Consider the following 23,272-nt stretch of genomic DNA (forward strand, 5'->3'; position numbering starts at 1 on the left):
TCCTTTTCCCCAACATGACCCAAGTTTTAGTCATGAAGTCAAAGATAGAAAACTGGCCTAGTCTTTCCAGCTTTGCCTTCCAAAAGTCCTTTATGCTCTCCGAAGTTATGAGTGAGGGCTTCTCTTTATTAAAGGTTGGCAAGAATGCAGTCCAGTTAGTTCTTCAAGGAGCTATGCCACTTTTAGTCATGGCCTCATCAATCTCAAGTCAATATCATGTATCCTAATATTTAATTCTTAACGATATACTGAATTGTTTTCTAAGCGTCCAGGAAGGCGAATGACTTTTGTGGCCTCAGCTAAGTTAAAAAAAAATGACAGGCAGAGAAATCAGAGGGCAGTGCAGCTGGGATTTGTATATCATATCAGTGTTACCTGCTTGGTTGATTCATACAAGATGCAAAATTCTATTAAATTCATTCATACTGCTCTACATTTTTTTTTGTTTGCAATCTATTGACATACGTTCATGGCTTGTTGAACATCTTTCTACTCACATGAATCTTTCTCACATGTTTTAAATTATTCTAGTCCTCCTACCCTCCCCAGGAAGATTATTTGTCATGCTAAGGTGATTTTTAAAAAGGAGAACATACTATACTTTGGAAAATAGGACATTTATTTTAGCAGAGAATTTCTGATATAACATCAGAAATTTAGTTAAAGAATAAGTAGTTGAAATCAATCGTCAAGTGCCTGCTTTGAGCAATGGCATTAGAATGGTGTTAAAATGTCACCTTATTGATTGGGAGCTGCCTCAAAGTCTGAAGTTTAGGGTTATTTTATGCCAGAGATCTAGAAATCACAGTAGATAAAAACCAAACAAACAAACACAGACATGTTCGGGGTTATCATGATGCCAGTAGGCTCAGTGAGAAACAAAGAAAGGCAAGCCAGAGGAAAATAAGAAAGGTGGGATTTTGAATTGAGTCCATGACCACATTAAACACACACAAGCCTGCTTTTGGAGATAGTGAAATCTTTTGCATCATGTTGGAAATATTTTCAGAATACAATACATGGTAAATGAAATTCTGATTTTAAGTGGACTTAAACAGCAGGAGTTTATTATATTATATTGCAGTCTGGAGGCTGCCAAAGTTTGGGATTTATGGATCAGTAAAATTAAAGAGAATAAATAATTAGAGGACTACTGGGAGTTGCCAGTTCTTTATTTTTTGCCAAGTCTTGCTAGTGCTGCTACCTCTGTGAAGATTCTCTTGGGGGATGAGTTTCCCACACTAGAGCTAAACCAAAACAGAATTTCTTTAAACAAAGGATGAGAAAACACTTGCAAGGATATACTGGAAGAAAGTTCATTATGGTCATCTGGATGTTCCTGGTTTGTATCTCCTTTTCATTAGAGGTCAGCTCTTCTAGACCATACGTCTTCTAGGGCTGGCCTCTGCCAGGTGACTCACAGCCAGCCTTCATGGGAGGCTGGGTGGTCTGGAGAGCCACCTCTGTGATTTACACAGTCCATTTACAGAACTCTTCTTCTATGCTCACACTGGTATTACTCCTGCAAGGCTTAAGCTCTAAACCGTACTGCAGTTTCACTCTGATTTACATTGAGATCTGTACAGGTGAAAAAATAGTATTTCACCAGAGTTGGTAGTAGAATATTTGTTGTTACTCCCTTTAAAAAACTTTTTTTATTGTGGAAAATTTCAGGCATGTCCAAAATAGAGAACATATAATGAACCACAATATACACAATATACTATTACTATTACTTAGTTTTACAAATGATTAACTGATGGCCAATCTTAATTTTTCTGTAGTCTCACCCATTTCCCCCACCCAATATAATTATGAAGCAAATCCCAAATATATCATTTTATCTATAAAAATTCCAGTTTATATCTCTAAAATCTAAGGACTCTTTTTAAAAGTGTAATTGCATTATCATTCACACACTTTAAAGCAATAATAACTCCTTAATATCTGCAAATATTTAGTCAGTGTTTAAATTTCCTTGAATTATTCTTAAGTGCACTTTAATTTTATTTATTATCTCTATATTTATTTACATATATATGTAGGTATATATTTATTAGAATATTTTATTTTATTTAGGATGCAAATAAGGTCTCTATATATTTAAGTTTATTTTATTTTTTAAAAGATACTTAGATTACACAAATGTCACGTAAAAAATATAGGGGATTCCCATATCCCCTGCTCCCCACACCTCCCACATTTTCCCACATTAACAACATTCTTCATTAGTGAGGCACATTCATTGCAATTGATGAACACATTTTGGAGCATTGCCACTTAGCATGGATTAAGGTTTACATTGTAGTTTACACTCTCTCCCACCCAATTCTGTAGGTTATGGCAAGATATATAATGCCCTGCATCTGTCCTTGCAATGTCATTTAGGACAATTCCCAAGTTCCAAAAATCCCCTCATATTACACCTATTTTTTCTCTCTCTCTGCCCTCAAAACCTTCAGTGGCCACTGCCTCCACATCAATGATATAATCTCTTCCATTGCTAGAATCACAATAAGTCTGTAGTAGAATACCAGTCAGTCTACTTTAGTCTATTGTTCATTCTTCACTCCTGAGGATTCTGGGATGGTGATGTCCACTCTGCCTCTAACTGAGAGGGGGCTGCAAGCCCATGGGGCTGATGGATGGGACTCTCGTGCTTGCAGTTGCAGACTTTCTCTGTTCCTTGGTATGGTAGTTGTCCATCGTTACCTCCTTGTTAGTTGTCCTGGGTGAGACCAATGACTGGAGAGTAGGTGTTGCAACTCTTTTGAGATTGAAGGCCCAGCTGGCACATGGACAGTCCAAAGACTTTAGTCTCTTGGACGTATACATACAACTCTAATACAAATTATAGGTTCAGATAGAATGACAGAAGAGCCATTTGTAGGGAAACCACAACTGTGTCCAACTCTGTCACTCTGGGGAACATAAATTCCAAAGTAGGGCCCACTGGCAGGGTGCCAAACTCCTGAGCGACCTGCGTGGCCTATAGTGTCTGGATATCTCCAGAGACCTCAGGAGCCCAACCTTTTCCACCAGGTTCCCACCTTTGGGTTTTTCACAATTGCTTTCATGTGATTCTGTTCCTCATGTTTACTTCTCTCCTCAATTTCCTATAAGTTGGGAAGTGATCCTAAGGGCCAATTATTTCCAGGTTTTGCTGTGTTATAGTTTGTTTTGCATTTTTTTTTGGCAAGAATATATCATAGGTTAGTATAATGTCCTTTCAGCAAGAGGCACAAAGTATCTGGCTGGCTCTCCTTTTTTGATGGTCATAGCTACTGGGGACTTGAGGACGTAATCTGGAGACACTATTTCATTGGGAATGCTGCTGTTTTCTTACTCTTCTTATGAGATGCAAGCAATTATTACTCAAGTCCTGGTTCTGAGCAGTCTGTACATTTTCTTGTTCTTGTTATAGGGTCATGTGCCAAACTCTTTGGCAATTTCCCACTGCTATGTAAAAGTGTGACCCCAAGTCTCTTTCACATAACAAGCAAGGATGGTGAAGCACAAACTAAACCATTACCTAAAATCATCATCATTTCATAAAATAAAAGGTTGTTCGACAGCAGAAGTAGAAAGAAATTAATCAAAGATTGAAAGACAGAACTTAAATTCATACATCTTCATTAAAAAATTCAACACACTATTACATTATTCTGATGCTCCTCGAATCACCAAGAACAATGGATACTGAATCCTGGCCTGGTATCAGTCAATGGACTAGATTGTAGTTACTGTTGCTAACATGATAGAGCTGGTTACCTCTCCTTGAAGGTGATGTGAAAATGGGTCTAGCTAAATTAAAGATATAATTCCTTTCATCCATAATGTATTGCAAATCGCTGTCTACAATAAGTTGTACTGAGTTTAAAATGAACACCAATCTCTGTCATGTACTGAGTCAGGCGTTTGGGATACAGAAGAACTAAAATATAGAATACAAATGTAGCATGAAGAAGCTGATGTTAGGAGACTTGTATTGTTAGTCCTTGCTCTGCCTCCAAGAAGCCTCATGGCCCTGGCAATATGCTTTCATGCATATGAATACAACAAGTTTTATTTGTCTTTCTCCCAGACTAATCTTGATAATGAAGTAAAATAGTGAAAATTTATCTGAAGATACAAAGGTAAACTATAAATTGCAAGAAATGCCATGATAATTTTTGGAGCTCAATTAATCCATGATTTCTCATCATTCTCACTGTAATAGACTGTTTTCCATCTTCCCGCGAAGCTTCAAAACTTCACTGATGATTAATTGAAGTAATCTCTGAAAATAGTTTTTAGTAGCACCACACAAACATCTCATTCTCCTGATAAGGAAAGAGTCCTCTGAAGTGATTTGCCAAAGAGCACAGTGTTGGTTAGCAGATAAGAGAGATGCAGCAGCCTTCTGATTCCCAGTTCTGTGCTCTTCCTACTTCACCACACTGCATAACTAGGATTTCTTTTACAGTGGTAACTATACACTTGTATAGTGCATTTTATTCTCCCAGGGCATTCAAGCCTGGTAGGAAAACTGACTGGTTTTGGAGAGCAGAGGTAAGTAGGATGCCAAAGGGCAGGTGGCTAAGACACTCCAGGGGATTTGTACTCTGCTAAGCACTTGTTCTAACTGCCCTTCTGATTTTAGCCCTGGCTGCCTTTCTCCTGTTCTTTGCCCTCCCTAATCAGCATTCTCCTGTCCTCTGGACACCATCCTGATGGATTCATCAGTGATGTGATTATGGTTTTGTTTGTTGTTGACCTTGACCAATCAGGTTGACCTTGTCTTCCCAGCTCTCTCTCCTTAAGGAGAAAGAATAATCCAAGTCTAAATTCTTGAGTTCAGTTCAGCTCTTTTGGCTAGGATAGTGTAAAAAAAATCAAATGTCAGTGCTTTTATACTAGCCTTACGTTTTCCAATTTGCTACACTCTTCACCATTGCCTACTGGATTATATCAGCCTTTTTCGCTCATTTCTCATGCCTGCCTGGAACGTGAATGCATTTAAGTTGGCTGCTGGTGGACAGCAGCTTCTTGACACTTTGATAGGTATATCTGGGATCCTTTGGACAGAGCACCCTAATTTTCAACTATGAATCTCTTTTAAAATCCCAAGCATTTCCTGCGGCATTACCCTCAGTGGCCTGAATTTAGTACTGTTGGGACCAAGATCATTGGGTTCTTCTCTCAAGAATATGTCTGGGTGGGCTTAAGTGAGAGTGTAGATGGGTCAGAGCAGTCCTTGGCAGAAGAAGGTTCAAAAGTACTCCGTTCAAAGGCAGCATTGTGCCTGCTTAAGAATCTCGAAGCAGTCATTTGTTATTAGCACCTGTCTCCTGGCAGAAATGTGTGATTTATTCAGCCTATGACCCAGGAACATTTAGTTCAACACTGAAGGTTGCCCTAATCTTCTTTGTGAAAGGAGTCTTCCGGATGAGGCACTCTCCAGAGAAGGAGCAAGGGCGTGTGATACATTTTCCCTTTGCCCCATCGTGAGTTTCACTTGAATTCTATTCATTACAGGTTGCCAATTTGGCCTGTTCCATCTCCAACAATGAGGAAGGGGTGAAATTAGTCCGGATGGCAGCCACCCAGATTGACAGTCTGTGTCCTCAGGTAAGCCTTGTTCACTGTTTCAAAAGCCCACCCAGGATTTCTCTGCCTAGAGGAGCCCATACCAAAGCCTGGTGTGTTTTTCTGTATTTCCCTCCCGTTTCTCAGCAATCTCCTTTCTTTCCCCCATTTCCCAAATAAATTATTTTTACTGGCCAAACTCAAAAAAAAAAAGGGCCACGCAGCAACCTGATATTTAGGACCCACAGAGCTCCAGCCTTCATCTCAATCCTTTCCTTACCTTGCCCGGTTTCCTCTCACTGGAAAAGGCTACCTATATCATATATATCATTCATGGGCTGTTTCAAATGCTACCTTCCTCCAAAAGTATTTATAAGTATGACAGCCTCTTCAGAATAACCGTGGCAATTATTGTCATGTCCACTCATACTGGCTTTGTTCTCTATGTTGTCAGTTGTTATTTAAACACTCCATATCTATTTGCCTTGTCTCAACAACTAAATCCTAAGCTTCCACACGCAGAAAGCAAAAGCTATATTTCTGTCCTAAGTCAATAGGATGCTAAGTACATAGGATTTGTCTGTGGATAAGTTTTGAAATCTTAGGCAAATTAGTGTATCTTAAAAAAAAGAAAAGTGAAGCAAACAAAAACGAATGCTAGTTGAGAAGCTATTTGCGCCTTCTTGCTCTTGCTTGTCCTTTCTGAACATCAAGAATCCATGTGTCCGACCAGTCCCCAGAGTCCGTGGCTCCTGCCTTGTTCTCCCTTTGAAGAATGTGGTCGTCACGCCCCTGAATTGTTTCTAACCCGTAGGTCATCAATGCTGCTCTCACGCTGGCTGCCCGGCCACAGAGCAAAGTCGCTCAGGATAACATGGATGTCTTCAAAGACCAGTGGGAGAAGCAGGTGCGCGTCCTGACGGAGGCCGTGGATGACATCACCTCCGTGGACGACTTCCTCTCCGTCTCAGGTAGTCACTGCCAACGGGCTCCTGCAAAAAATACAAAGAGCGAGAGATGAGGTCAGGAAAAGCTCGTAAATGTCAGGGGTCTCTGTTTCAAGGGCTCTCCTTGGCCCTTTGCACTTTTAATCATCTCTGCAAATGCAATGATAAGAACCCTTTTGAAAAATTTTCTTTGGTGTGTATATGATTTCAAGACTCTGAGTCAAAGCATAAGAGGGAAAAGTACGTTTTTTTCCTGATAAAGATGTCAGAAACCTGAACAGATAATTGAGCTTCCCATTCCTTGCCTCCCCTTTTTTTTTCTGGAGTTTTTTGGGTTTTTTTTCCCTTCTTTCTTTTAAGCAGGATGGTACATCTAAATTGGTCATCCACAAAAGAGGATGGATTATGATAAAATAAAACACTGGCTCACCCATGTAAGTGTATATATGAAAATTGGCAATCAGCTATTCCATTGTGGGCATGTTAGCTGGGTTGTTTTTCCAAGAAGTGAAGCTACCCAGGTTGGTGATAAACCAGGTAGAAATATCAGCTGCAGGATGAACGCTATTGAAGGCAGTGGGGAGATACGGAGGTTTTGAGCACTTGTCCTAGGGATTGTGGAATGAAGTGAGTGAAAGAAAATAGAAGGAGTCATCCCTGGAAATTGTGTCTTTCTTCTTTATAAAATGAAGCCAGACGGAAAGGGGGCTAGTGAGTCCGAATAACCATGGAAGTTAATTTGGCTTATTAACTCTGTTTCAAGATTTTGTCACCAGCTGGCAAATGGGCCTTTTCCCAAACATGTTTGACCAAACACATTTGGCTGATTTCACCTTGAAGAGCCGTCATGGTGAGGAGGAAAAGGAAGCCCCTGGAAACTTCCGCTTCCTCTGTGACGTGTTGACATTGCCAAGCGGCCCTTGAGAATTCACGCTAACCGGGTGCTGATTCCACCCACAGCCCTACGGAGCTCATAGGGCAACTCACCAACTCAGCAGCCCCCCTGGCCAGCACCTGCTCCTTAGTTGCTTCTATTCTGGGCAGAGTGAGGCCTGAGGAGGCAGGAAGCACCCTTTCTCTGCTGGCAGGGACCAGGCAGGCAGGACATCTGACTACAGCAGCATAGAAGTGATTCCTGGGGGAGAGGCCGTACTGTTTGGAAATTTTTCCTAGGTGCCATGTTTTTTGTTGTTTTTTTTTTTCTGAAGAAACAAACGGTGAGTTCCTCCTGGGAAGCTGTGTTTGGGGTTGGTCTGAGAGCAGCACAGTCCAATCCATAGATCTGAGGATAATCAAAAAGTCAACACTGCCTTGGTGGAGGATAAGGCAAGGCAGGTGGGAAAAATGAGCTAACAGCTCAGTGTCTATACTTTGCCTCTTTCTCTGCTGTTGGCTTTGATTCTCGCCAAAATTCTAGAAAATAGGTATTCTAACTTTTCCTCTGAGAAAAGTAAGCCTTTGAAAGAGGGTGGTTCACTTGGCAGAGGATGGTGTTAAAATCCAGATCATCCTCTTTTCAAATTACAGAATTATCAATAAGTCAAGATGGAAGTGAAATTTCCTATGGTGCTTTCAACTTTCATTTCAACTCCCTTCTCGTGGCATCCTGGCACCCTCATTCCAGTCTCTAATCGTTTTTGGAAACTGTATTGTTTTTCATTCTTAAAGGGCTTAGTTTTTTGATGGTCTGTCATCGCAACTATTTATTCATAAATCCCTATGTCTAGGGATTGGCTAATAAAGAATTCAGTAAGTTCCCGTTTCTGAAACTTTTGCTATGCTCATGGCTAAGTCTCATAGACCTAAAAGATACGCAGAGCATGGGAATTCTGCACTTTAGTCATGATTGTTTTGTACACTCACATCTTCTTTAATAAAAAAATATGTTTTTTTTAAGATACCCAAAGCATTATATCTATAAGAAGGTACTGATGAGTATTTCTGATAGGGGGTCAGGAATTTGGGTGGTGGGGAATGGAAGGGTGGTCACCCACACAAATATCCTTTCCAGGGTCTGGTCAGGCTTCGGTAGGATGACACAGGGCAGGGGCCCCCAGTAAGGAGCAGGGACCCTCCCGATCAACCCCAGCCCCGGATTCACCCAGCAGCAGACAGCCCCTGGGAATCTTCCTTTCCCTCCCATTCTACCCACAAATGAGTAGGAAATGCCCACAGACTGCCTTTTACAGAGATGAATCATCTCAGAACCTGAACACTTTCCCCAACTCATCCTGTTCTTTAAACACCTGAAGGAACGTTTCCGGGGGTGGGGAGAAGCTAGGTGAAGAGGTCTTATCTCAGACTTCTTCAACGGCACGAAGCTCTTCTGAATTTCCTTCCCCCGCGCCCCACCTCAGACACCTTTTCTCCCTGCCTTTCCTTTGTACATCTCATTATTAGCAGTAACAAGGACAGGCTTTGGCTTCCGCCGATAACACTGTGCCGTCCAGCCCCAGTGGTACAAGTGCCGTGGCATGCCGTGACAGGAAAATGAGCAGGCCCTGTCAGAGAGCCAGCCTTGGCAGGGCCTGCTGGAGCCTGCCTTTGGAGTTGACAATCCGAGACAGCAGGCACCTTTCCACAGACCAGGCTTGACAAATAGTGACACAGCCCACTCTGCCCTGCTGGTAGGCTGTGGACACAGCCCAGGAGTTGGGGAAACTACATGCTGTCTCCTCTCCAAGCCGGAGCCAAAACATTTGCATCAGTAAATTGCAAGTTTGGCCCAGGAGATATTTTGGAATGGCATTAATGACATTTTATGTATCAGTTTCTTCTTAAGGGAATATCTATTCTGGTAGGAAACTCCGTTTAAAAAACAAACAAATGAAAAGAGAGATCACTGTTTTTAAAAGGCTGTGATTTTTTCCCCCATGCTACCTGAATATGTGTTTCTCAGGGTTTAATTCTTCCACATGAAATACAGCAAGGTTGGGGAGCAGTGATACTAGCGATTAACATTACAGGGGCAAAACCAATTTACAACTGGGGCCTGGTCTCATAAAAAAAAGTGAAATGGCTGTGCTAGACCATTTAAACTTTTCCTACTGGGCAAAAACTACAGTTTTAAATAGTGTTTTAAAAAGTGCAGCTTGGCCTTACCACATGACGGTTTAATGCTTGGGTTTGCCACACAAAATAGCAGAAATCTCAGAGCTGAAAATATTATTAACTCAATCCCATCATGTCCAAGATTGTTTTTGTGTTTTTTTTGCTTGTCATTTTTTCTTTTATACTCCTGAGTCCTGATTTTGACTTCTTTTAAAAACTGACATGGTGAATTTGGTTTTAGAATTTAGCAATACAGGTTTTTACTAGTCAAATAATTTGGTCATCAGTGATTTTTATAAGAAAATTACATCTTTTCCTAAATGTCAAGTTTGCAAAAATTCAAGGAAGTTTATCACAAAAGATGTTGCAGTCAAGTGTTTTATAACATGTCTCTATATGATGCAGCATATCAGGGTGAAACATCCAAATTACCTGGCTGGTTTCTCCCAGCAAAGAGTAATCTCCGAAATACATATGCGTTTTATTACTACTTCCACCTCTGTATTCTTTTGTAGGGGGAAGAGCATGCCTCTATTTCCTTACTTCATGAATTTTTATCTTGAAATTATCTTAGGATAAAAATATATAATCAAATGTCCCTTTTCAGTGGACACATTCGTTCAATATCTCTTCTTCGATTGCTTGCTGTGTGCAAGGCACGTTCAAGAATGTAATTAGGAATCAAGTGTGGATTCTACCAGCAAATAGTGCCCTTTTTGAGATATACCAAACACATATGCTTCTAAACCTGTGGGTCTCTGCATTGAGGGGACTGTGACTCAGAGGGAAAAGTTAATGCAAGGTGTCTAGGAATCTGTATACATATTAAGTGTGTTCTTTTGACAAAACGGATACGTCTACATGAACAGATAAAGCTCTTTTTCAAATACGTTTTGCTACTTAGAGTAATAAAACATAAATTGATTTAAAACATTAATGAATCATAGTACCTTTTATGCATTATTTATACGATCCATAAAATGATCATGAGGGAATTGTGATTCATTTTCCTTAAAAAGGGTACGTCTTATTGGAGAAAGTTAAGAAACACTGAGCAAATTATCTTAACATTAAAAAAAATTGATTCTGAAAGGAGTCAATTAGTAAATTGTAAAATCAGTAAAATTAGTAAATACTTTATTCAGACAACACGATGAATCTGGCTAAGCATTTAATGAATTAGTTGATGATTTGACTCATTAAAAGCAATGTTTTTTGATAAGAGTGTTTAGCCAATGCTAGCTTTTTTCACGTAGGTATAGGTCTATCTACAATAATATATTTTTTTCTTGCCTCTTACGTAATTAAATTAGTTGCACATTCTCAGCTTGCCTGACAGTTTTGGGAAAAAAACCCAAAACAGTATTTCATTTCATTTTAAGATATTGGGTCATGAGTAGCCTTCTGAGAATTTTTTTAAAAATTGTATTAACTCCACAGGGATGAGTAGCTAATATAATTGACAGACTTCTCACTTTTGTGCAGTCAACTCTAAAATGCTACCTTTAAACTATGCAGAGGAATGCCATAACTATGCCTATTCTTACACATTTATGCTAGTTAGGAAACAAAATGGCAGCTGGGTACATGTTTTTGACATGAATCCCCTTTCAGGGGTCACTAAGAGGGACAGGGACCCATTTTAATTGTCCTTAGGAATCTAGTAGGGCAGTAAGAGAAGCTCATTTGAATCAAACTGCAGTTAAAATCTTGTACCAAGTTTCATTTGAGTAAACCTTTTTCTCAGGTGTTCTTTGAGATGTGTTTGCATTATGCACTTCAAGAAGGGGTAGTTTTCATTAATCAAAATCAAACTTTCTTAAATCTATTTTTATAATCGTGTCTTTCATTTTCTCTTTGGAAAATATCAGCATTCAGAAAGTACTACTTTTTGTGAGTTTAACAACTATGAATATTAGAATTTTAATATTGCATTTATTTTTCTATTCTAATTTATGTTTGAAATTAAAGAACTAGAAAGGTAGACAATGAATAACTATAAGGGTATTCATGAGGAAATCACATGGTACTAGGGCAAAAAAATGTTACTTTATGAAACATAAGCCATGCTTTGCAATTTTCTACTCAGTGTCCTAAAAGAACAGATACTCCCTCTGAGTTCTTGGTTTAACAAAATTAAGAAAAATCCATAAAAATTAAGGACTAGGATTTGATGGGCACAGTCCCATCAATCCTTTAGGAATTTAAAAATCAGAATTCACCTGAGAAACTTCTTAAAGGTTAGTAATCTATTTGATTCTGTTATTAACTAGCCACTGATTTTGCCCTTATTATTATTAAAGGTTAGTAGATCACTTAAGAATATCTTCGGGAAATGGACTTGGCCCAGTGGTTAGGGCGTCCATCTACCACATGGAAGGTCTGCAGTTCAAACCCCGGGCCTCCTTGATCCGTGTGGAGCTGGCCCTTGCGCAGTGCTGATGCGCACAGGGAGTGCCCTGCCACGTAGGGGAGCCCCACGCGCAAGGAGTGCGCTCCGTAAGGAGAGCCACCCAGTGCGAAAGAAAGAGCAGCCTGCCCAGGAATGGTGCTGCCCACACTTCCCATGCTGCTGACGACAACAGAAGCGGACAAAGAAACAAGACGCAGCAAACAGACACAGAGAAAAGACAACCGGGGGAGGGGGGGGAATTAAATAAATAAATAAATCTTAAAAAAAAAAAGTTAAAAAAAAAAAAAGAATATCTTCAACCTTGTTCCATTTACTTAATTAAAGTATATATATTTATGTGTGTGTGTATTCTTGTGCAACTTAAATTCTTTTCTTCTTTCAGTAGAACATTAAACGTTTCCAAGATTTTGTAGAATTTTGTTTCTAAAGAATGTTCAAGGAAACATAATTTCAGATCTTACCATGGATGTTGAACACAAAATTGCACACTTGCTAAGCTGTATGGGACCAGAACACGTTTCTGGATGCCAATAGAGAGTAAAGCCTCCCAGCCTGCCTTCTTATTTTCCACTTTGGGCTCTGATACGAGGCCAAGGCTGACCTTGACTTTAATCTGAGTAAACTAGCCTGGAGACTGGATTATATTTTAATTGTGGGGTCTCTCTGATCCTCTTTCCATGACCAACTTTCCCAGTCACCTCTATTCTTGTGTATGATAGGATTTTAAAGACAGATCTTCATTGGGTGACAGTTTCCCTTAAATGTTTCCTTAATAAACATGTGATGAAATCTTTGACTCTGGTCATGTTTAGAAGTCCACTTGACTTCATGTTGGCTCCTTCAACACCCCTAAGAGGCCTTTCTTGTAGTAAATCTCAAACATTCAATCAATGGAATGGACCCTCTTTAATTCAGTGGTCCTCCAAGTGTGTCTTGGAGCCAACAGATTCTGCATCCTCTGAATCCTTGATAGAAAAGCAAATTATTAGACCCCAACTCAGGCCTAATGAGCAGAAAATAGAAGTGGTAACCAGCAGTCTGCATGATGCTACAAGCTCTCCAAGTGATGCTCAATTTTGAGAACCATCAAGGTCATGATCACCTTGAAGTACCATTTCAATATTACTAGGCATGAACTGAGATGTGCAAGATGAAGGCATATGATAGTTGGTAAGTCAATCTCGGATGTTAAATGTCTGAATGGACTTAAAATCATATAACTATGTCCTCTCCACAGAAAATCACATCCTGGAGGACGTGAACAAGTGTGTGATAGCCCTCCAAGAAGGGGATGTGGACACCTTGGACCGGACTGCGGGGGCTATCAGGGGCCGAGCAGCCCGAGTCATACACATCATCAATGCTGAGATGGAAAACTACGAAGCTGGGGTGTACACCGAGAAGGTGCTGGAAGCTACAAAATTGCTCTCGGAGACTGGTAAGTATGGATATAAGATCTGGCTAAAATGTCAATGACATGATTAATTTCCATATTTGAATAAATTGTTTCATTGATTTCTACAGGCCTTTATCCTTCTAAATTATGCATGATCATGGAAGAAGAGACATGCTTAGGACTCTTTGTTTCTTGAGTTTGAATTTCAATAGCTTTAGGAGAATAACAACAATGTTATTGCATTGCATTTATATATTACATTATAATTTCTCACAAAGAACTTGTGAAGTAGGCAGAACATTTTCATTATCTTCAGTTACAGATGAGAAAATGGAAGAATGACCCAGTTAAAAGACTAGAATGAGGTCACAAGGCTAGAAAATAGCGGAGATATGATGGGAACTTGGAATCTTGAACTTGAAAACCATTTCTCCATCCATTGCTTGAGAGAATAAGATCAGGAGGTAGGACTCTGTACTGCCAGCGGAAAAACATAAAGGCATTAAATAGCAACTGGATATGCATTCCTCAAAGAAAGGAGCTGGTGGCTGCTAAAAAAAAGGCTAAACTTTCAGTGTTTGCCCTGCCCCTCTAGGTGAACCTACTTGTCCTCCTCCTGGGGTACATGACTTTCCACCGGAGACTCACTCATGTGGTGAAATCTGGTTCTTTGGGAGCCTCTCATAGCTCTCAGGTGCACTGGGATGGAAAAAAGACTTACTTCCAGTGAGTTAGCAGAATTACCCACATCTTTGAACCATTGTGTCAAAGACTGGCCTATATTTAATAGTTACTTTCTTAGATTAATGTCAGTTGACTTTGGACCCTTTCTTAAGGCCTTCACACCTTGTGTATTTGTATTTATTGGGGGAAATGAGAATAAAGTCCAGTTCTCCCCTTGAACCACAAAAGGTGCTTTATCTGGGCTGCACATGGATGTTGGATATTCACAAGGCATTTAAAAAATAGATGTATCTCTGAAAAGTCAAATATAGAGGTGTTCCAAGTTCTGCATAATAAAACAACTTTGTGGAAATTTGTTTCCTTCTGCAAGGAAAGGGTATTTACAAAGACCTCTGCAGATACATGTTAGCATACAATAGCAAGAAAAAACATGTAATCTAGACACTGGTTGCCCTGTCTGAAATATAAGCAGAAAGGGGATAATACAAAATAAGATAATAAACACATCTGGGGATTATTGTTCTTCTTGAAATCCTCACAGACTTAGAATCAGAAGTAGCAACAATAATGATCAAGATAATATACTAATAAGTTATACCTGCAGTCTAATTAGCTGAAATCAGAATAAGTTTCTTCCAAATAGCCTTGTCCTTTACCATAAGTAGAGTAACGTAAAGCAAGCCAAACAATATTTCTTTCTTCACTTGGAAGGATTAGAAGCTGGCATTTTACTATCCAATTCAAGGACTACTTTGTTTTGAGCTCCTGGCCTATTAGTTCTATTCTGCTAGAAAATCACAGGGAAGCAGACTTGGCCCAGTGGTTAGGGCATCCGTTTACCACATGGGAGGTCTGTGGTTCAAACCCCTGGACCTCCTTGACCCATGTGGAGCTGGCCCATGCGCAGTGCTGATGGGCGCAATGAGTGCCCTGCCACGTAGGGGTGTCCCCTGCGTAGGGGAGCCCCATGCGCAAGGAGTGCGCCCCGTAAGTAGAGGTGCCCAGCACGAAAGAAAGTGCAGCCTGCCCAGGAATGGTGCTGCATACACGGAGAGCTGACACAGCAAGATGACGCAACAAAAAAAAACCACAGATTCCTGCTGTGTTTGTTGCCGCTGACAACATCAGAAGGGGACAAACAGACACAAATAGACACAATAGACACAAAGAACAGACAACCGGGCGAGGGGGGCGGGGAGAGAAATAAATAAATAAATCTTTAAAAAAAAAAAAGAAAATCTCAGCTTCCCCTGCTATATCTGACACATAGCAGCCTTTTCTTGAGTAGAAGATGGTGAGTACAGCTTATCAGAAAAGGATGGAAACAATGCTCAGAAACGATATGCTAGAGACAGGACTCTCAACTTACACCTGCTTATGACTGGTGTGAACGATAATTGTGACTGATAAAAGATAAAGGGCATATTGCCAGTTCCCATGTGGCTTTGTACCCCAAAAGAATTCAGGCATTGTTCAAGAGATATTTTTGGAGTCTTTCCTTATTGTATCTTGGGCTCCTTTAGTGAACAGAAGGAGTGGTGCCTGTTGGATCAAAATCTCCTCAAAGGCAAGGACAGTATGCTTAGTTGATTGAGGTATTTTAAAATAATTTTCACAAAACGTTTGAAATACAGGTAATTTTATGTGTTTTTTTTTAACTGAAAATAATGAATGAAACAGAGCAATCTATCTTGGATTGTTGTTCATCAAGATTGTGCTCTAACTTGTTCAATGTCAGAAATTTTTAAATACCCATCCCTCCTCTTCCTTACAGTGATTGAACGCCCCGGGGAGTTAGCCAAAGGTGCCTCCCTTGCCCTGATGTCCACATACAATTCCTGTGTGAACAAAGGAGATGAGCAAAACGTTTGAGTTTTCTCTATTTTACAGGATCTGTTGGCAATGACTAAAAAAGTAACTAGGTAGAAGAGATTGACATAGTTTATGCAAAACTATGCTCAAACATATAAGAGTAGGGGTCAAGGAAAAGTGGATTTTGGTGGGCTGAGAACTAGAATATATAAAGGTATATAGTCTTTTGCTTTCATCACCATTGTTCTTCTCTTTCCTAAACAGCAAAAATAGTGTTTCTTTATGAATAGCTAGAGAGGTGGCCAAGGAAAGAAAAGCAAACAATTCAGCTGACTTGCTTTTTGCTAGTAAGAAAAGTGAAGGAACGTTCTTGCACAGACCAGACACGTGAACCTTGAGGAAGACCAGAGAATCAATTCAGTGAGCATGGACACCCAGGGTACTAAGGGAGACATATGTTCTTAAAATAAAAAACTACCATGCATGTCACTGCTTCCCAAATTTCTACCTTTGGGCTAATATTTTGTTCCAAGTTAAAATTTTCTTAGAGCCATGATGAATTGGTCTTTTATCTTGTGAGCGTATCAAATTTTGCCCAGAGGGTATGTTATATTTTGGGGAGCTCATACAGTCAGTGGGAAAGAAGGGGAAGGTGTCAAGAGGAAGAATGAGGAAAAGGTGAAGGAATCTAGGACAGGGGACACAAAATGTCTTTTTTTTTTGCTTTGCCACAACCTACCAGATTATGTCCAGTTGAGTTATTAGATCCAATAACCTGCAGCAGAGTTTCTCAACCACTAAACTGTTGGCACTTTGGTCTGGAAAGTTCTTTCTTATGGGGGAGATTTTGCTGTGCCTTGTAGGATGTTTAGCAGCCTCCCTGGCCTCTATCCACCAAATGTCAGCAGCACCTCCTCCTTCCCCAAGTTGTGACAACCAAAAATATCTCCAGACATTTCCAACTATCCCTGGGGGGCAAAGGCAGGAAAACCATTTCTGCTGAGAATCACTGCCCTAAGGTGAAGAAATATCCCCAAATAGGAACAAATTTAAGCTGGGCAAAAATGGAGACTAGGTACAGTGGACATAGGGCATGGGGTGGAAGTGGAGTGGGAGGAGAGGACAGAGAAGGATCAAAACAAGAGCAGCATGCTAAAGAAGCCTTGGCTAGACCCCAAGGTGCTGCTGTCGGTGCTTGTAAGCAGGCCAGCTCCTGTTTAGACCTGGATGGGTTTGTAGGGCTGGAGCTCTGGAGGGAGACCCCCGCTTCACCACCCCCTGCCTTCATGGAGGGGCTGTGAAATTGAGAGCTATCCAGAGTGACAAAACCATCTGTGGTTTATTTTCCATGAATTATTTTACTTCCTCACTAAAGAGAGTGCTCAGCTTAACAAGGCTTTTTTTTTTTTTTCTCGGTGTGGTGAGCTAGACACTAAGTTAAATTTGAGAGAATAATTTTAAGAATTATTAATATGTTCAAATTCCAGAGCAGCATTGTACAAAACTTTGCCTATTCACTATTTATAAAACTAATCTATGCAGATGAAAACACAACAAACTGGATCTATAGCAGACCCATTAAATACTTGCATGGCATTTTTGATGGGCTCTTCAATAAAACCTGAATGATAGCAAATTGCCAACAGCTCGGTAGTAAGTACACGCTTGACCAGACCCATCTTTGGAGATCTCATTTACAAAATCAGGTTGCTGCAAGAGGCCGAGGGTGGTGGCAAAAGCTAATTCAGTGATATCATATTTAGATATACATAGAGTAGCTCATTCTTCACTGAACAATGATATTGAAATGTAATTTTTGCAAATTTGATGGCTGATGCACGGTCATGTCAATGGGAGAGTGGTTTTCGCAGCTTTGTGATTCTGCAAACTGTTCCTTCTTCAGAGGGGACAATAGATGGAAGGTAAAAAAAGGTAGAAGAAATGGAAAAAGTAACGTATTGTTAGTGAGGTTTCTATGCTATTGAGCACTGAGATTGAAATTCCAATATTTCAGAGTACACATGGGCCAAACAGATGATCTAATTTTGACATACAAGCTTCTGTAACCTAAAGTTTCAGAAGAACAGAAGAGATTTTTACATCTTTTCCATATATTTTTCCTAGAAAATGTAAGAGGACCAGCAAATATAAAACACCAAAAATGGAAATATTATTGAGAGAAATGGTTGAGGCAGTAAAAGGTAGTAGAAAGAATCCAGGTTAGGAATCAGAAAAATTCAGTTTCCTAACTCCTGCCAACGGACTGTAACCTTAAGTGAATTAGTGAATGTCCCTGAGCCTTAGTTTTCTCATCCATTGCTTGGTGTTTTGCCATCTAAGGATGGTCAATATTATTGATCTCAGGATATATATGACACTGTCCCCTGGCTTCATGGTGACGGCACTCAACAGTGGGCAATTACTGCCCACGAATCCTCTGTGTAAACACTGTGCTCCATCCGGACAGGCGGATTCATTATTCTCCAAGCAAAACACATCTTTGCAGCCCCCACTTTTCTCCCTGCAATGTTCTCCACTTCCTCCTCCTCCTCTACATCTGTTTAGTGAACTGATTAAGATCTAGCTCAAGTCTCAGTTGGTGATAACAGGGGACTCTCTCAATGTTTTGATATTTAGTACGTCCCCTTCAGTTAAATTTCTGTGCCCGCCTCTAGACTGTCAGCTCTGAGAGGGCAGGGGCCACGTGGATGTGCCCCTGGGCCTATAATGGTGCTGCCACTTAAGGGGCATTTAGTAAGTATGCATCGGTTGAGTGACTATAAGAAATTAGGACATGGTGCTTTCTTTTATTTCAGTAGACACTATGTCCACCAGCAGCCTCAGGCTCACAGCTAAAGATTCCAGGATAAACAGAGCCTTTTTTTCCCTCCCACTCTCAACACATCGAAGGGAGCCAGTCTGTTTGGCCTTCTTGTGGTATGATCCCTCCACCTGGGCTGATTTCTCTTGCCTGTGAGATAGAGTGTCATGAGTAGATAGGTCCGGGTGCCCTCTCTATACCTGTGGCTAGATGTGGGCAGAGATTGCAGAGGGTAGTTAGGTCTAAATAAAAAAAGAAGGGGCGGAAGTCAGATAAAAATATTAAATATCATAGATGAGAAAGAACATCACTATCAAAGTCATTTCAACTATGACCAACTTTAAAATTAGGTGGTAAAAGTAATGTCAAAGGTGAAATGATCACAGTTGTTCAGCCTAAACATTGCAATATATTTTAAAATACACTTTAACTTAACATTTACTTTTTTAAAGTATTTTATTTCTCTATGAACCATCAACACGATTAGACTATGAAAGTTATACCTTACCTATCAGTGGTCGTGGAACTCATGTTTGTGGGAAGTCAGAAGTGTAGGTAGGACGAATGAGAAGGAAATCTCATCCAACTCACAGTCCTTAAATATGCAGAATATTGCTGTCTCTGAGGCTTTTCTGTATACCTGAGACCTGCATATGCTAGGTATCAAAGGAGTCTGAATGATAAGTTTTTAATATCTACATTTATTTATTTTATCCCCACAGCAAATATAAGGTTTCTTGTTCAGAGAACAGATTTCTTGCTTACCACAAGAACCCTACCAGTTCTCCTTGACCCATTCTCCCTCTCAGGATAAGGGCAAATGGCCTCTGCACATACAGAGGAGGTCCACATTATAAAAGAGGAAGCACAAAATAATGAATCTGGGAGCTAATATATAAATTCGTGCTTGGCGGGTGTCCCTGCCTTCCTGCAATGGGGAGAGGAAGCTTTGCTCTTTAAGGTAAACAACTCCTCACCAGGAAAAGTCCCAGATGGTTATAACCATTGGAATATGAATGACTGTTTCCCAGGTTTATCCCCCTTACAAATGACAACATACAGTTTTTGGGAGATCAACCCATAAGTCTCTCTATCTTGGGCTTGCCATTGAGTAATTCTTTGACCGAGGTTGCTCAGAAAGCCCTGACCACACATAAATCTGAAATATATGCTCCACACTGGCTTGTTTCTCCAATTATATACGCTGTTGCTATTTAGATGTGTCCAGTTCCTTCTAAATGAGGGGCTAAAGAACCACCCAAGAACCATGTCTTAATAAGAGAAGGTAAAATACCCAATCTCATCCTAACAGTAAAGCCTTTCATGTGGAAGTGGAAAGGAGGTAGGATGAGCACAGAAAGGCTCATAATTACAGCACCTTCTGTGCTTTAAAGCTGGGGCCACCTAGGGGAACAAGCCTCACTTTCCCAAGTGCACACTTGTCAAAATGAAACAAAAAAGGAAGTTCATGGGCCTCCATTTCTGCATGAACCACAGCATGATTTCAGAATCCTGGCCCCTGCAAAGGACATGGCATTTCCTTGTCCTTTAAGTGCATCAAGGACCAACATCTATGGTAGTGGCAGTGGAGTAGGGGAGAGGACCACATATTTTGTCACACAGGGCCAGTGCTGGTGTTCCCTGGAATTGGTGGCCAGGAGGCAGTGGTGAGACCTTCCATACACAGCACCCACCACCCATGTTCTCTGCCTATAGGGAAGCAGTGTGTCAGTGAACAGTTTTTGAGTCAGAGCAGATCAGCATATGCCAACAGTCACTCGTTTGGGCACTCACGTGGGACACCACTAGAGTCCTCCAGAAGCAGTTTTGATTGGGAGAAATGGGAAGCTTTGCTCATAGCTGGAGGACCTGAAATAACACACAGACATAAGAACCAGAGAAGTTCTGTTTATTCCAGTGAAAGTAACCCTAAAACAACTTCCCTGCTCGGTTTACCCCTCTATATTTTTCCCATCCTCCTCAACCCTAGCTGGATTCTTCCTTGTTCTTGATGTCCTCTCTCTAATCCCAACCCCCAACCCACCCCTCGACACTTGCATTACTCCGATTACCTGTGACACTCATTTGGCACCTACCATATACTGCCCTGTACGTTAAACACTGTATTTTCCTAGTACTATTTATCCATCTATCTATCTTAATGCACAATTGATCTGTTAATCTTTCCATCTATCTAGGCATATGTATATATTCTGCTTCTTAAGTAAATGTTAGCCCTTTGCAATCTTAGACCACTTCTTCATTTCCTCTTGTTTTGATTATGGTTGATGTTCAAAAATGTTTATTATTATCAGTGAAAACCGCAACTGACATAATGTACTATCGTATTCTGGGGCATTGCACTCTTTTGAAAGTTTCATGCTTACTGATCAAGATCAGAATCTTTTAAGTGTTGTGCAATAAGTTTCTAAAAGTATTTTCCTATGTCTTAACCCAGTCTAAGTATTTAGACTTCATTGATGCCAAATTAAACTGTATTTATCAAGCTTGGTTTTGACAAACACTGCAAGTTAAATAAGGCATTATGCTCAATTCTTTATTCATTCCTTAAATTACAGAATTAAATGTGCCATCTTTCTCTTAACTTATAAACCATTTGTGATTATTTTTGAAATGTTTATTTTAAAATATAAGAAAACTTTCCAAGGAAGCATTTTCTTTCCTTGGGGAAAGGAATTTCTGTCTAGACCAGAGCAGATGGACATTCCCTGATTCTCTTAGGGTAATCATCATGAATGGAGTTTAGAGGGTTTTGCTTTTTGGTTTATTTTTTTAATTCTTCTTTTTTCTAGGCAGTCTTTTCTCCTCTTTCATCAAACAATTCAGCTCATGTGCTATGTATGGCCTTCTGGGTCTTGAATTTAATTTTGATGTTTGAAATGTACATTATAATTTTCCAAACATTTATGAAGATGGCAGCTTTTAGGAGCTCCCACGGAGGTAACAGATGATTATCTCTGACAAAAAAAAGTCCAAGGATACACACAAGATGTAAGAATTAGGACTAGCCAGAATGACTCTGATGTTTCTCTGGAGTGTTAAAAACAGTCAATAAGTACTCACCAGAGAATAAGGAACAGATTAAGCTGGGCTACTTTTTTCCTTTCTCCTGGCTTCCAATGTATAACATCTTCCAATCTGATTGAAACTTATCAAGAGAGTGCTCACATAATGCTAGCATATCTTTGGTTAAAACAGAATATGATCAAATTAAAGAAAGCATTTGAGTATTATCTCTACACTGCCTCCACCAAATTTCAAAAATTGCTGGAGGGTACTATACTGGAGATTCAAGTTCAATCAATCAACTAATATAAACTAAATAATTAAAGAGGTATAAATTTGAGATAGAAAAGAAATAGGTGCACAAGAATATTAGATTAAGTCAGGTTTATAAGAAGGAGTGTTTTATTTGAACTGGGCAAACTGGGTTTGACTCTTTTTTTTTTCCCTAGATGCTAGCTTTTTGGTAAAGGTTTTTTTTTTTTTTTAAATCTTTAAAGACTCTCTTTCCTCCTGGGTCAAAAACTGTGGTCATAGTGGGACATAATAGAACAAAATTTAACACTGATCTTCTTGGGAATCGAGATTAAAAGGAGGGAGTAGATGTGGCTCAAGTGGTCAAGCTCTGGCTTCCCATATACAAGGTACTGCGTTCAATTCCTGGTCCACAGTAACAAAAAAATCAATCAATAAATAAACAAAAGGAAAGATCTAGGAGTAAGTTTATCAAATCTTGTCCTGGGTGCTGATTTCATAGAAAGGTAATTATTAAAAATGCTACATAATCACAAGGATGATGATCCTACCAAAGAGAGAGAAGGGTATAAAATTGAGAAAGCTCCGTTTTCAAGGTAAATTTCACTAACTCCCCAATTTTCTGAGAGTCAGCAGTAATTGGTGTGATATTTCAAGTTTACTTCACCATTTTCCTCCAGGCCTGCTTTCAAGGTCTGTGGTGAATAATATGGTTGTACTTCCAAGTTCTATCTGAAGGAGACTGGATGATTTTGACTGATATAAACAAAGAAAAGGATATATGGGTAGATAGATGGAGAGAGTCATGGAGTGCAGACAACAGTTATAGAACTGTTACAGAGAATCTTTTACGTACAAGGCACCATGGTAAACATCTTATGCACATCCTTATCTATTGTAAGTGCTTTGAAGGTTGGGCCATATCTGTTTGTGTGCCATTCTAGTCCCAGTGCCTACAGCATTGCTTAGATTTATATATGCTTATAGATATATAGATAGAAACATATATAATTGTTTCATAAATTTGATGAAAGTATTAGTTCAGAACTTTATGCAAACCCTAAAGGGTGGCTAATATCTCTGATTTATAGTTAAGTAAATTGAGACTCAAATTAATTAACATACAAAATCAAATACAAAAATTCAATCTCACTTCTGCCTGACTCCAGTATATATACCAGAAACATAGACCAAGTGTAGTTGCTCCAGTTGAGCTGAAATTTTAAGGTATCCTGCTAGATCTTTTTATGGATTTTTAAAATTTATGGCATAGCATACTAAATTAGTAATCTATTGCTGTG

The 23,272-nt window shown here is 39.8% G+C and overlaps 1 protein-coding gene across 12 annotated transcripts in view; it reads left to right on the plus strand.

The window, feature by feature from the left end:
• Positions 1-23,272, plus strand: part of CTNNA2 (catenin alpha 2) — a 1,156,618-nt gene that overhangs the window by 1,057,252 nt on the left and 76,094 nt on the right. For all 12 annotated transcript variants that reach the window (XM_058278991.2, XM_058278987.1, XM_058278990.1 and 9 more), the window contains 3 exons: positions 5,518-5,610; positions 6,383-6,539; positions 13,217-13,417. In XM_058278991.2, the coding sequence (XP_058134974.1) occupies positions 5,518-5,610; positions 6,383-6,539; positions 13,217-13,417 (451 nt within the window). The remainder of the gene's footprint in view (positions 1-5,517; positions 5,611-6,382; positions 6,540-13,216; positions 13,418-23,272) is intronic.

This window comes from Dasypus novemcinctus, chromosome 17 (genome assembly GCF_030445035.2).
Source record: "Dasypus novemcinctus isolate mDasNov1 chromosome 17, mDasNov1.1.hap2, whole genome shotgun sequence".
NCBI classification, from domain to species: domain Eukaryota; kingdom Metazoa; phylum Chordata; class Mammalia; order Cingulata; family Dasypodidae; genus Dasypus; species Dasypus novemcinctus.